This window comes from Lingula anatina, chromosome 1, assembly GCF_051362555.1.
Source record: "Lingula anatina isolate TDL-2025a chromosome 1, LinAna3.0, whole genome shotgun sequence".
NCBI lineage: Eukaryota > Metazoa > Brachiopoda > Lingulata > Lingulida > Lingulidae > Lingula > Lingula anatina.
Genome location: NC_141767.1, coordinates 41,278,183 through 41,293,507, shown reverse-complemented (window position 1 = coordinate 41,293,507; position 15,325 = coordinate 41,278,183). Strand labels below are relative to the sequence as shown.

Sequence of the window (15,325 nt, the reverse complement as noted above, 5' to 3'; positions counted from 1 at the left end):
TCCCATAAATAACTATCTATAGCAGTGAGGCAGGGTTCACCCTGATGTAGAATTAATTCAATGAGGCCCCTATTCTGACAGTATTGACTACAAGATATCAATCAAACAGAAACCCAGAAAAACTATTTTCCTTCCTAGCTTCTGAGATGGATCAAGATAAAACGCTCTGACACAGAATCAATGTAGAAGTAATTTCACACATGGACCTGATGATGAGCCATCTTTGTATATAAGGAGTTGTAAACATAGCCAGCTGAAACTAACACCACAAGGCAAATACTTCAGGAGAATAGAGCCCTTCACTTGTTTTACTTTGAGACTGTTCCCTAAGTATTGATCATTTGGAAATATCTCAAAGGAACACCAACCTTAATTTCCCCTCACACTACAACCTTTGTAATTCCCAGTTATAGAAATTTTATCTGTCCAATGATCACTTTCATAATCTGCTATTGCAGGGGCTGTGTATACAATGACAGCATATTAACCCTAGTTCTTTCATCCTAAGCCCCGTCCTGTGGGAATACAACTGATGGAGGTACGTTAAAATCAATGATTTGAAATAAATTGAGAAGAGTGGGCAGATAAGTGATGTCATTCCAAAGCATGCTGTAAGTCACGTGTGAAGGCTAAATAACAAGAGCGCAATCTGACATGAGCTGTTTTCACACCTAACACACCTTAATGAATGAAGATGAAACAAAACCCTGCAATTTGTGTCTGTGAAATACATAAAGCCAAGTTGACTAGCACTGCTGATTCATAAACCTACAACAATAATGAGACACTGGAGAAGTCATTATCACAACCTGACACAATCATTTCTCTCACCTAGCACACTGTTATCTCTACCTGTGTAGCATCTCACCTTTTTCCTGTAGCACCTGCTTATCGTTTTCCTCCTCAGTTTGACTCTTCAAGTTCTCCCCTGCTGTGATCAGGTCCTGCAGGTGAGGCTGCTTGCCTTCCAAATCACTGAGAATCGTCTGAAATAATCAGCATTCAACATAATGCAGGAACCTCACTATTCACCTATTCAACTGAATTACAATGATTAGTAACAAAATGCTGGTATGATAGAAGAGTTTAAATAAAGATGGTCATTGGTTAAAAGGAAATTAGGTCCATTCAAAACTCATATGCCACATATTCAAGTTTCTAGGGAACCAAGCCATGTTATAACAAACAAGATTAGAACAAACATTAATATAAAAAGTACGAAGCAAGATTGGTACATATACAGACATATAAATGGGGAGGCAAAAATGGATATATGACAGAAACAGACCAATAGAATCTTTGTAATGACAGAAACAGACCAATAGAATCTTTGTAACACATCAAGTGATGGAAAAAGGAGAGTTAAAAAAAAAACTTATCTTTTTCCAAACAAACAAAAAAAAAACTTTATCTTTGTCTAAACACCAGAGAATGCCAAACCAAAACAATGGAACAAATGCATGCATTCTAAACAGGGTTTACCCTGGTTAATCTGAAGTATCTATATAATTGCTAACTTAAATTTGTCCTAAAATGCACATTTAATACATTATACTCTACAGATTAGGACAAAATGTTGACATTTCTATGAAAAAAAAAACTAAAATAGTGAAGGTCACAACACAGACAGACTCGGATGAACAAAATATACACAGACATCTACAGTGTCTGTATATAAAACCGCAGGGTAATCTAATAACCAGACATCAGTATTTCATGTCAAATCAATCCTTCCTGATTTGATCCAAAACTGATAATCTTGCCATTTCTCCTTATTTGGACTGTGCTCCTTTCCTACAGGGAATATTTCCCCTTAGTATTAGTTTTATCGATAGGATTTTTATTGGCAACTATGTTTTGTTTGTCTTCCATATTCCATCCGAAGATAATGAAGCTTGTGCTCGTTTTTTCCCACCAAAATTTCAAATTTTTGAAGGCAACACACATTTTATTGGTTATTGAGAAATCAAACCACATTTTTTCAGGGCAGAGCATGCAGAAGTACCTTATACCTCCAAAACCAGGTATAAAGGGTTGGTTAAATATCCTATAACATGTGTGAAAGAGGATCAGGATATATTATGTTAATGAAGGGAAGACAGCTAGCAAAAAACAAAGATAAGTTCGTCACTCAGATCTTGCTTTGAAGCTAGTAGTGTATCAGTGGTCAAGGTTCATAAGCAAATCGACTGAAACAGGACCACAACTGCTCTTCATTCAGAGACTCCCATATTAGCAAGGTATTACACACATTTCGTTAGTCCTATGATAATACATTACTAGCAAATACTATTGCTAGCAAAACTATGACCCTTACAAATCAATCTCCCACACATGCAAGGGAGTCTTTCTTCTTATTTACAGATGCTAGTTCATGCAAAGGCAATTAAATAGTTTTCAAACATTTACTTATACATATTGAACAATCACAGTTGATAACAAAATATGCAAACAAAAATAAGCTAAAAGTAAAGTGACATAAGCAGTGAAAAAGTTTAGAGAGAGTAAAATAGTGAAACAAACATAAGCATGCTTACTAAGCTCTTAAATTAAAATAGAAAAATAGTATGGTGTGAAAGATTTTATAGAATAAGTGATGTATGACCACATTGTGCTAGGTGTGACAGTGTGTTATGATGTGACAATGTGACAGATGTGGCAGGGTGTTGGGCAGCCTGTTCATAGTAGTTTGTTGGGTTTTGACAAAGTGTTAGATGTGATAGCATGTTAGATGTAACAATTGCGGAGTTGAAAGGCAAGCAGAAACACACCTTCAGTACAAGAATATGCTGGCGTATGTCTCTAACCATAGAGCGTATGGTGTCTACATCATCACAGCTAAGGGAAGTAAGAGGTCGTGAGCTCACACATTCAAATGCTCTCTGTTGAAAAAAATTAAAATTTAAATACTACTTTAGCTACCTAAACTACCTGAGAAAAAAAATACAAGGGTAATAGCATACAAATACAACTAGAAAACTATGACTAGAAAATTACTGTAACACGTGTGACTGGCAGTGTTCACATGCCTGCAGTAAATGGAAAATCCATACCGATTCATTTTATTGTGATTAATGACATAATAAAATCAATTGATCAACAATGCAGCAATTCGCTGCATAACTGTCCTTTGGGATGCTAATATATCTGTTTTCAGTTAGCTGTGTAAACTTCTAAACTGATTTACTCTCTTCATTTAAGTTGAACAGAAAAATGCTTTTCCCTTGGCACAGGCTGTTTTCATCATGGAAGACACAATGAGTTAGTTGGCAATCCATGCAGACGTCCAAAAAATATCAACTTATGTCCAAGTTTTAAAGAAGTGAGCTGCTGTAACATGCTATATGTAACTGTGATGATGTTTTAATAAAAGCAAGTGGTATACTTGTTATGACTAATAAAGGCAGGCAAGGGAATATTTTGTTGAGATCAATATGGGATATTCAGATTAATATTTTTCTGAATGTTTTTCCTGAAACTCGGTTCCTGCCTTTAGTGGTAAACTCAGAATCATAAACAGCATAGCTGTGTATATTATTAGTGCCAGTGGATTATAAAAAGCAATATAAAAGTGGCGATAACAAACAGTTTCTTTTACATAACAAAAACTGAGCACATGAAACGCTACTTCCAACAAATAATTCTAGTTATCATTACAATAATGCTACTGACAAACATACACTTAACACATTGGCACAAGTTAACAGAAACAGACAAATGCAATTTATTAATATTCAGGAATGACATCAAAATCTTTTAATAAAGTAAAAAAGGATGCCACAAAAAACACTGGACTCTGACAATAATGAGACTAAGAGTATGATGATAACCTTACCTTCTGTTTTGAAATCATCTCTTCTATTTCTTCAATATCCCCAACAGTGACAATCTGAGACTTGAGCATTTGCTCCAGTAAAGTCAACCAATCCCTTAGCTCTACCACAGACTTGTCGAACTCGGGCCACATCTCGTCATCGCTGCTCTTCATCTCTGCTTTCTCTGGAATATTCACCAACAGAAAATGAAGACAAGATATCTTATGAGCTTCCTCCACTTGCTCAGTGTGGTTGGCGAGCATCAGAATGAAAGAAAAATATCTGCCAGTTTATGGTGCTTTAATGCAGATTCCGATATTAAATAAGTGAAGATTCAGCTCAGTATTGATCCACAGTTGAACATGGGGAGTTAAAATATAACTAAGTTCTATCAGTACACTGTCCCAGTGATGCTGAACATAGACAGGAACACAATGGCACATCACTTCATCTAATCAGGCTGTATCTTTATGGCCTAACTTGATTAAATAGCAATCGCCTCACAAATAAATGGAGAGCTATCATAATGTCTTGATCAACTTCTGTGAGTTGATTGTTCTTCAAATCCATAATTCAAATTCTGTCCATTTTCACAAAATGAAGCTATCTTGTGCTGAAGACACCATAAGCAGCAGGTTTACAATGTATTTCCAGCAGGCTCAGTGGCACAAAGCAGACATGTTTTATAAATTCGAGACAATGATAGAAAAAAGGATGTAATATTTTTCATATATTCATTATATTTTTGTCTTTTACTGACTTCCGTTTTTTTAAATATATTTTTGTATTGATTCACAAAATGTAACCAAGAACTATTATCAATTTATGTACATCCTTAGGAAAAACAAAAAATAAATGTTCAACAAAATCTTTCCATTTTTTTAAATCACTGAATCAATACATTTTTAATGAAATGCCACTAAATAGCAAGTTACTATTTTCACAGACAGCAGACTGTAACCTAAAAACATTTGTCAAACAATGACAAGAAGATTACCAGTCATGTTAATATAATAATGATTCACTTTGAATACAATGGCTCCACCCTTTTGCACACGATTACTCTTGCAGAGAGGCAAAAAGTAGAAAGTAACAAAATAAAATTCATTACAGTGCATGTCTTGCTTTAAAATGGACAAAAACCTAACTGAGACTATTTATGAGTCAGTGAGACTAATAAATCAAATGTCATGTGACACTGCTCTAAATTTCTCTAAATGTAAGATATAATACCTTTTTTTATGGAAATTATTTTAAAAATTCTATCGGCTTTTCAATAAAAGCCAAGAAGAAATAGCCGGAAAGATTTCTTACCTATTTGGTATACCACTTCAGTGCTGGAGGAAGGGCGGAGATTGGTTGCCATTTCTTTTACTTTCTCCCAATCAGTATTGAGTGTCATAACTTTCTTCTGAATATGTGCTGGTACAGTCAAGTCCATCTTACTGCACTCCTCAAGTAATCCATTAAATGTGTCATTTACATCATCAATGTTTTTCTGCCTGGAATTCAGCGCACTTTGCATTGTCTGAAAGCACATAAGTAGCAAGTCTATACAAATTGCATGAGTAAATGAATAAAATTAACACAGATTCATTAGGTGATTAACACATTATTTTGCAGGAACTAACACCTGGTAGTTACATATGAAAATCATTTTCAATGTAACAGTGTGTAAAGATCAGTGTTACTTGATAATGTTTTTATATATAAGTCCAATGATATAGACCACGCTAACCAAATGGATCCTATTTCTCTTTTCCATGCTAACCAACCAACTGAGGCAATTTCTCTTTCATAGAGTTCCATAGTTACTTCCTTCTAAAGTCCACCACAATTTGAATCTCTCAAACAGTCACAATTTAACCTTCTTTTTCATCCATCACCATCAACTGCCACAGCCTGGCTACCTTGTCTTACCTGTGGGTCAACAATAACAGAGTCTCTCTCTCCCGGTGACGTGGTACTAGTGGGGTGGAGCTGCTGATCCAGCAGAGCCTTAGTCTCAGAAACCCAAGTCTGCAGGTCCTCCACTTCCTCCTGGAAAGACTTGAGATGCTGCAGACGTTCCTCCAATGCTTTTCTCTTCCCTGGGATATCACTGGTCACCTGCAGCAGATAACAAGATGGAGTGACGACTGACATGGTCAATTTGTTGAAAAAATACCTTTCACTTTCCATTCAAGAAAGATAACAGTAAAAAAAATGCCTAGATAGACAATGTAGATTGGCTGGTTAGATTATGTTTATTCCATGTTTTGGCAGACTCTGTGACAGTAAGGCCTAGTACATGTATAGTTATAAACCTTTTACATGGTGACAGCTGTTGGGAGAGGTTATGCTGGGCCAGCCACCACCTGTAGGAAGGTCATATACACAAAATTATCATAAAAAAATCCCATACAAAAGAAGTCTCTTTTTTAAAGTAGGACATTAAAATGTCATCAACCAAAACAAGCAGATAAATGACTTTGACTTGATGACAACCTGTAATTTGTCTTCATAAAGATATCAGCCATGTCAAACTAGTTGGCGCATGGAAGTAAATATCCATATTGTATTCTAAAGCCCCCTTTAATGTCCTGAAGCTTCAGCACTATAACTAAAGGTACATTTACTAATTTCGCGCTTTAAGGATTTTTGCTTTCCCTCAATAAAATAAAATTGAATTTTAAGTCCAAAGACTAATAAATGCCATGTGGTGAATTCGGTTCTCTTTATTATGGGTGCATCTAACTGCTCACCTTGTCCCATCTGGCAGTGAGCATAGCAATGTCCTTCCTGATATTGGCAGCATCTTCCTGGGAGGTGGTGGGAGCAGCAACCAGATCGTCTGCTGTGGAGTTCAACGTCTTCAAACTCTGCTGCCGAGAGGGAATATCTTCCTCACGATCCTGAAAAAAGTCAAATATGGAAACAAATTACCACCAATGTCTGGCACTATTGTCAATCAATTTTTTCAAGCATCCGCAAGGAGTATCCATTAATTTAAAAAGCATGAATCACAGTCACCTTGCACTTCAGAGTTCAATTTTTTGCTGCATAACAAAAGCCTATGGTTCTGTCTTCTCAAACACACACCGAGGTCGACAGACCTAGCACAGAGGTCCCTTATTATTCACAGCAAGACACTCAAATGGTGGCAGCGTCCTGAAAAGGTTGTACATCTTGCTGCTTAGTATTCTAAACAAAACCCCACGTCTATTTTACTCCCTATTTTTCAGTGTAGATAGTCTCTGAAAATCTGTTACCATGGACTATATAGAGAAGTTGACTGTATCTCCTGGATATACGTGAGTAATACACAGGTCTCATACCTGGGAGCAGGATCAAAATTGCGTGAGAACTTTCACCAATTTTACTGTGTCCTCAGGGTTTACTCTAGCATTAACAGTCATTAGAGCGGAGATATACAAGACCCTACAGTATTACTGCCTTGCAGCTGTTTGGAGAATACATATACCATACCACTACACAGTAATAATTTTGTTTATGTGATAATAGTTCACTTTAAGTGCCATACTAATGTAACTTCTCATAGCAAATGCATTTAAAGATTTATATTTCCAACAAAACAAACAAACATGCTCAATTTATCAAATCAATTTAGGGGAATCTTCCCACTGCAACTGCTCCTTCAAAACCAATTTAAAAACAAGTCATTTCTAGCAATGTCAGAAGGAAAAATAAATTGTCAAGATTGTCCAGATATCACAATCTCTCATCCCTCTATTATAACAGATTACCAACTTTTAACCTCCCTGAATCACTACGAATTGCACTAAATGCCTTAGCATGTTAATCCACCTTGGGGATGATTTCATGTCTATGGGTTTTTGTATCTTCTAACTGAAGTTTCATCCCTTATTTACGCATGTACCCTTGGTTTTACTTCAATTCTACTCAAAACTCTGGTTTAATTTAAAATCTAATTGTGTCAAATTATCTATGTTTTTAAACCTGGATTTACATCTCAGTGAAGTCAAGTTTTAGCTGGATTACAGAAGAGCTTTTGGTAAAACTGTCGATATAAACAAGCTTTTAGAGTTAATCTGAGGTTTAATCCTTGTTTAACCTCATCCTTCTTTGACACAATCAAGTTAACCTATCCTGATCTTTATCATTAATACCAACCCTACAATGCCATTTTGTATTATATTCAATGCTGTTAGTAGATATTACCTTGACTTTTTCTAATAAATCTTCCAAATATTGTTCGTCTGCTATCCTGACAGTGGTGTTCAAGATGGTCTCCGTTTCATCCAACCAGAAGAACAACTCGTCCATCTCCTCACTAAAAACACTGGTCTCCATTGCCTCAGCCTCAAACCTACAAGTTTAAATAATGGAATTTAGAAAAGCATTTAACTAAACCAAATACTAATAGCTTAATCCAGAGTACCAATACCTGAGCTATTTCAATTCTGTATAATACATAACAAATCTACAGGTATCAATTTTGCAATTCATAAAGAAATGTGGAAAAAAATTAATGTAATCAATTTTAAGTGAAATTACATTACATTATATAAACAACAAAGTCAAAGTTTTTAATTATTTAAGACTGTAAAAACTTCTTTACTAAAAATGATTTACAACAGACAATAAAATAGGTAATGTGTTTAGCTGAAATAGTTTCTAGATGTGCAAATAATGGTATTTTTGCAATAGCATCCAACAAAGTCATAGTTACACATACACATGGCAAATTATAAATGCAAGTAACTATCTCTATTAATAATATGGGTAAGGCCTTCCCAGGGAGCTGTCCAGCTGTCATTTGGACAGTCAGTTTCCTTATATTTTCAATGACAGCTTATAAAATGTTGAGATTATTTTGATGTACCCAGATTATTTTATGCTCCACAGTTGTGTAAAAGTAGAAGAAAAACACCCTTTGAGGATCAAATAGCAATATAAAATAAAGGTGAAAGTGAAAATATATTGCTTTTGTGTGTGGCTGCTTTTTTCAACTGCTAAAATTGTCAGGTCAAGTTATATGGTTTGCAACAATTTAGGGGGGTGGGGAGAGATGAGTAAGTTAAGGTTCTATGAAGACAGTGTAAGTGAACTGATGAATCTGATTAAATATTTTGTCACCTTCTCTGCAACTTTTTAGGAGTGATATAAAAGTGATTAGACACATGTCAAAATTTGCCGAATCCTTGGTACCTTCCTTTTGTCAGCTACCCCTTCAGTGCTACACAGATAGTTGACCTATTTCTTTACACTTGAGTGAACATGTTTGGATTTCTTGTCAAGGGCAAATAAAGATTTTTGGCTTTATTTGGTCATCAACTTGACATTGAAGTTGTAGTCTGTGCTGCTCTTTTGGTTATATGCTAATGATGTAATTCTACGCTGTATAGTTTCAGAAAGGGAAACAATGCTGCATTGAAAGCAGAAATCATTCCATTTTCACATCACAGTGTAAATCATAAATGTGGGAGTATATATGTATATTTGTGTCAACATGACATGCATATTGCAACACAGTTTGTGTTTTTATTCTCTTTGGTTTACTGTGTTAGATTTTGGTAAATGTGATAAGGGTTTCTTAAAGGTTTTCATACTTTTACACAATACTGATATATTGGAATTTTGAAAAACATTTCAGTAGATAAAACCAACTAAAAATTGCTAAATTATAATTGGAAGATTGTTTAAGAAATTAAAATATGTATAAAATATCATTATATTTATTACTATTCAATATGTAAAATGAAAGAAAAGAGATTAATGAAAATTATTAATACCCCCTTGTCCATGCACTGTTACTAATGTATAGTAAGCTTATGTCAGTTTACGGGATAATGTGAATGAGCACAAGGAGAAAAATCACACTGGCCCTAAATAATAATGTGTGCTGCTGCAATAAACTGTTTTGAAATCTGTAAGAAAAAAATACATTAACAGTAGCCACAGTGTGTAAGACAATACTTGCCTGTCTTTCCTATCTGAGATATCAGTGAAGACAGCCTGCCAACGCCTATTGAGCTGTTCCAGTTTTTCCGCCAGAAGGCCAGCTTCAGGAGAGGAGGACTGCTGGACGATCTCCTGGCTTGACGTGTGCAGGTTGTGGATGGTGGCCTGGTGAAGCTTCACCTGCTCTTCTAACTCCTACAAAAACATAAGAGGATGTTCCCGTCACAGTGGACAGCAGTGCATATGTTTACATAAACATGGTACCTAGCCTAAGTTGTAATAATTCAATATCTCCACCTAATTCGAATCTGTATGGTCAGTGACTTGTTAACCAATGAGTGTCATATACCAGTAATACCTGTTAATCTGGTATAGAACCACGGGAGGTTCAGTTGCATACTTATCCACAGGTACCAGCCATGGCATACATTGCACACAAGTTTGGAAACTGACATTACCATTTTTTCTCCTGGTTCACCTACCATGAAACTTGCCCAAGCTCTTTTTACAGCCTGCATCCTGGTTTCATTTTACATTGTGAGCCTAAATACACCAGTTCAGTTTCTACATCAGTAGGGCAAGATTAAATTAACACATTGACAAGTTGAGGCGAACACTGTCACAACGATGCATATCAAATGATACAATGTTCTTTTTTCTCAAAAGCTGGAGAATAAGGCAGCGGAGGTGGCTCACCATATGACAGCCTACATGTATTTATATGACCTGCATCTACACCACACATGCTCATATTTCACTGAAATAGATAACTGTTTAAATAAAAAATACAGATCATGACTCAGCCTAAGTAAACACTACAACAACCGTAGCCTTTTCCAGTAATGAAGAAATTGCAGAGCTTAAAGTCTGTCACCTTTTTTGTGCATGTAAGACAAGGTAAAATCTTGCATAATGTGAAGCTGCCTAGCTGCTGGGTAACCTAATAGTAGGGTTAATACTTGACTTTATCCTGATCATTTAATCCTAATTAATACTTCACCTCATATAACACTGCAGAAAGAAACCTACCTTATATCTCATGGTGAAATTCAAATACACGCACAATGACAGATCAAATACTTCAACAGTGCATGCATGCCTCGGCTTAAAAGCAAGTCAATGTTATTTGCCTGCAATTCTCCTTTTGATAAAATCCAGGAAATACCACAACTGTGAAGGCCTTAGGAACTGAGATAAAGTGGGTTTTCTTTTTTTTCCAGTCTATTTTATCAATGCTGAGTTTTGTTTTCCCACACCTCTGCATGCAATGGGCTGATAAGCTGACACATACATAGCCGCCTTCATTACCAGCACAACTACATACACAAGGGGGCTCTAATGGACCTGGCTGCTGCATATCATCTACAGGGTGACATACAGTAGTACAAGCTGGAATGTTGGCTACAGACATGAAACAAGGCTGATGTACAGTGTATCACAACCCTCTCATCCCCTTATGACAGGGCCTACACCACTTGATTATTATCACTACCTGCTACTGGTATTTCAGCACTAACTTGCTGTTGTGTCTAAATGTACAGTATGGAAGATGCATGATCTTATTCTAAACTGGCTAAGAAATGGGCTCATACATAAATCATGCTTTTTGTCTTGCTTAAATAAATGCTCTGCTATACCTAGCTTTATTCCAATTATGTATTCTGCTTCATGGACTTTCCTTAGTGTGACTTAGTGCGACTATCATGGCGACAGGTGCTTGTCACCATAGAAGATACTACCCATTTAAACAATGCAACTTGTTAACTGGGCTGTCCCAGCTGATTAACCCACCTGAGCTGAAGTGTCCATAATGACAGGCTATACAAATGTTACTTTAAACAGCAAACATATCCACTCCATTCAAAAGAAAAAGTTGCTGCATGTAATCTACACCAGATGTTTCCATTCCCAGTATTGCTACCCTGTGGTCAAGCCAACTTTGTGTGCTCGGCTGTGTGCACTTTTAAAATATCATGTCTGCAGTCCTGCTTGTTTTGGTGCACCAATCAATCCATCTTGTGCCTTGTCATTAATGTCAATGGTTAAGACAGACAGAGATGGCCTTCATATCAATGGGCAGCAGCACACTAATCCATGAGAACTCTAGTCTGGGTCCAGAGTGGATGCCCATTACATTAACCCACACTAAATAATCAACTAAACCACCCTGTTCAATAAGTTCATCAATGAAATCATGGTCACGCAGAACTTTATTTGTTCTCAATTAGATGTCCGCTAATATGGCAGCTCTTTCACATACAATCAATGCAAAGAAGCGCACAAATATGGTGCTCATCAAGACAACTGCACCAATGAAAGGGGCTTAATTGTTCACAATAGTACATGTAGCATACTTGATCAATGGGAAAGCCTGACACCTTCATGTACTAGTTTGTGTAACAGCCAGCATCATTAGTAGCAACTTACCAGCTATAAAATGAGCTCTTCACAGATTCACATTGGTAATGATTTGAAAATGTCATAGCAACCTTTACAGTACATTTTTTGTTGTCTTTTCATTTTCTAAAGATATTTTGTTCTTCTTGAAGGCAAACAAGGCTTTTAAATAATTGGAATAATTTTAAAAGCAATGATATAAATTCCAATGCCCATAAGTGAAATTGTCTTATCTATATGTAGGGGCCATTCAGAATAGATGATCCGAGGACTAACTGATCTGCCGACTAAATATGGCCGGCCCCACTTCAAAAGCAATGCCGCCGATTCCTGATGGTCACCCTGCCTCCACCCTCTCAGAGGTTTAATTGCTAAGTCCCTGCACTGACAGCGTGCATGGAGGCAGGGAGACCATCATGGAATTAGCAGCATCCGTTTGAAGTACGGTCAGCCATATTTAGTTGGTGGATCAGTTAGTACTCGGATCATCTATTCTAAATAGAGCCAGAGATTAACTGACTAAATTCAACTACAAAAATAGGTGTTAAAATGTACAGGGTACATCTAAGCTTGTAATATAATTACGTAACACAGCCTGAAATATTTATGAAAAACCAGCATTGAAACAGCTATAATGTACGCAATAATGAACACAGCTAAAGGTAAAATATTTAAGTTACGGTATAAATAAGTACATACAGCATTGTTGTATCTAATTCAATTTAGAGAGCCTTTATCACTACACCCACATATAAGGATATACTATAAAAATTGATCTTAAATGTACAGCATAGGGTTACTATCTAAACAGGGTTATACTGTATCTATAGTCCTTGAATAGAATGTAATGATTAGAAAATCAGAATTTTACAAGTCTTGGGAATAACAGCAATCTCATCAAAATTGCTGGTACATCTATGAAAAAAAAAGAACAACACAAAGATGGCTGATTTGTCTCTGGGCCAAGGCATCAGTCTTCCATTAATTTTCATTTTGTTCTTACTCATACGGTTCACAATTCCCAAGATAACACAAATTTTATGCAGCTCAGCTCCAGTTACACCCTAATTATCATACTTCTGGTTATTGTGAATCAGCAAATTGATGACTTATGTATGAATGTTTCCCACTTCATTCACTTCAAATCAAATCAAATCACTAGATGTTGATTTGTGATTTGTTGATGTGTGTTCCAAAAATAGTACAAAGGAAATAAAACATTGATAAAAAGGGAAGAGTAGTGGTAAGTGTCATCTTCATCTATAGATATTGTAAATAAGCTACAATGTGTTTAACTTTTACCAGTTAAAAATTACCATGTTTAAAGCCTTTCCCCACTATTAAAGGACATACCTTCTGCTGTGCTTTTGCCTTCTCCAGATCAATGTTGCCCTCGCTAGTCCTGGTCTCAGCCAGCGTCTTCTCTGCCTCTGTCAGCCACGACGCCAGCTCTTTCATGTCACAGTGGAACTGACGCCACTGGTCAGCAGTTTCAGTCCAGTGACTGGATGAAAATAGAATCAGTCATTTAAAATAACATAAACGATTTTTTTCATTCATTCATTTCCATTAAATTGTCACTGAAAAACCTGCAGCAAAACTACCTTTAATTTTCTTATACATTATATAGTATTACTTGCTTCCAATTTATAATTATTCAACATTTTTTAAAAACAGAACTAAACATATTTGATAAACATATTTACTCAAGTATGCAAATTGCTCTAAAGCACATGAAACATAAATGTACTTAGGTGCTTAACCCACCAAACCTCTTGACAACCCTCAATTTAAGTCCCCAGAACATGAGTATTCTAGTTCTTATCCAAGTAAACATGAAAACACTCTGGTCTTTACCATATATACACCTCTCCTTAAGTAGATGAATGTGCTGATAACATCACAAACATTACATTAATAAATTGCCATACAATTCACCAAAAGACAGCATTAAACTATATTACTATAAAAGAAAGACATTTTTTCATTTGTTGAATACCTGTCTTTGTAAACAGTTTCCTGGTACATAATTTCTATATAGATGAGCAATTCATTAAACAGTGACAAAATGTCAGCAACTTCATTCGCACTGCTTCGCATCATCTTCTTAGGTAAATTGGACCCTTTCTCTTAAATCACTGTGCGACACCCACCATCTCCAAAGTGTATGACAAAATAGTAGCAATATATCCCCATCCATAATTCCTATATCACCAGAAGCATCAACTTGGCCATATTCTCTTTGTTTGGGCCAAGGTATCAGTCCACATTCAAGTGGGTGAAAGAAATCTAAGCCCACTGGTCACCTTTCTAGCTGTTTGACCACCCTACATGGACATGGTAGCCGCGTATTCTTGTTCCATATTTCATATTTTGCCCCTCGGCAAAAACATTTCCTTTGTCACTAGCTCTAACTGTCATTAAAGAAATCACCTTTTAACTCAAATCCATCTGCGGAGTGCTCCTGTGTGTGATCATGCCCCTGGCTCTGATGTGATTTTGTTTAGCTAAAGATCTTAATTAAATTGTGATTAATTAAATGAGGTTTTGTCAAAGAAATGATAGACAGCTGTGGAGAAGTCAAGCTGTAGCCAGACTTTCCATTACACCTCAATTTATTCTGATTTGCACAAGCAATATCAATCATTATTATGTAATAATAAGAAAGTACTGTAAAAGCACACTCCACCTACAGCCTCAGTGTTGTGCAAAGCATGCTATCCAAAATCATCAGTTATCTAAGCAAATATGAGTTCAGAGAAAGTATGACAGTGTCATCAATCACTCTGAGAGACTGTTTCATAAATACTTTGACCATAAGGCCCAAAGTGAATGGACTGTACGTCCAACAAGCCCCTCTACTGTGCATATCCACAGACTTAGGGCATGGCGTATTCACCTTATTACTATTACTATTACTTTTTCTAATAAAAGCAATAAAACAAGTATAAAAAAGCAGTTTTACTCAATGACATCTAGTAATCTAACAAAATTTTCATGTTGTAAAGTAAACAGAGCATTTTAACTGCTCAATCAAACCAAATCATACTTTCAACAATCATGATATGAGCTTTATTGAAAACATAATTGATGGCAATTTTTATTTGAAAAAAAATCTCCTAGTTGTATGTGTTGATGTATAGTTGACTTTCAGGTTAAGGTACTCAAATACTTTCAGATGCACCTTT

The 15,325-nt window shown here is 36.0% G+C and overlaps 1 protein-coding gene across 13 annotated transcripts in view; it reads right to left on the bottom strand.

Annotated features, from left to right (window-relative positions):
* LOC106175622 (dystrophin) overlaps positions 1-15,325 on the bottom strand; it is a 95,539-nt gene that overhangs the window by 34,681 nt on the left and 45,533 nt on the right. For 12 of the 13 annotated variants that reach the window (XR_015332159.1, XR_015332160.1, XM_087002330.1 and 9 more), the window contains 9 exons: positions 13,491-13,641; positions 9,760-9,935; positions 7,998-8,145; positions 6,560-6,709; positions 5,736-5,924; positions 5,130-5,343; positions 3,836-3,999; positions 2,772-2,882; positions 869-986 (listed from right to left, as the gene is read on the bottom strand). Coding sequence is in view for 11 of the 13 variants with exons in the window: in XM_087002330.1 (XP_086858456.1) it covers positions 869-986; positions 2,772-2,882; positions 3,836-3,999; positions 5,130-5,343; positions 5,736-5,924; positions 6,560-6,709; positions 7,998-8,145; positions 9,760-9,935; positions 13,491-13,641 (1,421 nt within the window). In the remaining 2 variants the exon portion in view is untranslated. The remainder of the gene's footprint in view (positions 1-868; positions 987-2,771; positions 2,883-3,835; positions 4,000-5,129; positions 5,344-5,735; positions 5,925-6,559; positions 6,710-7,997; positions 8,146-9,759; positions 9,936-13,490; positions 13,642-15,325) is intronic. The other variant, XM_087002337.1, reaches the window with a different exon arrangement.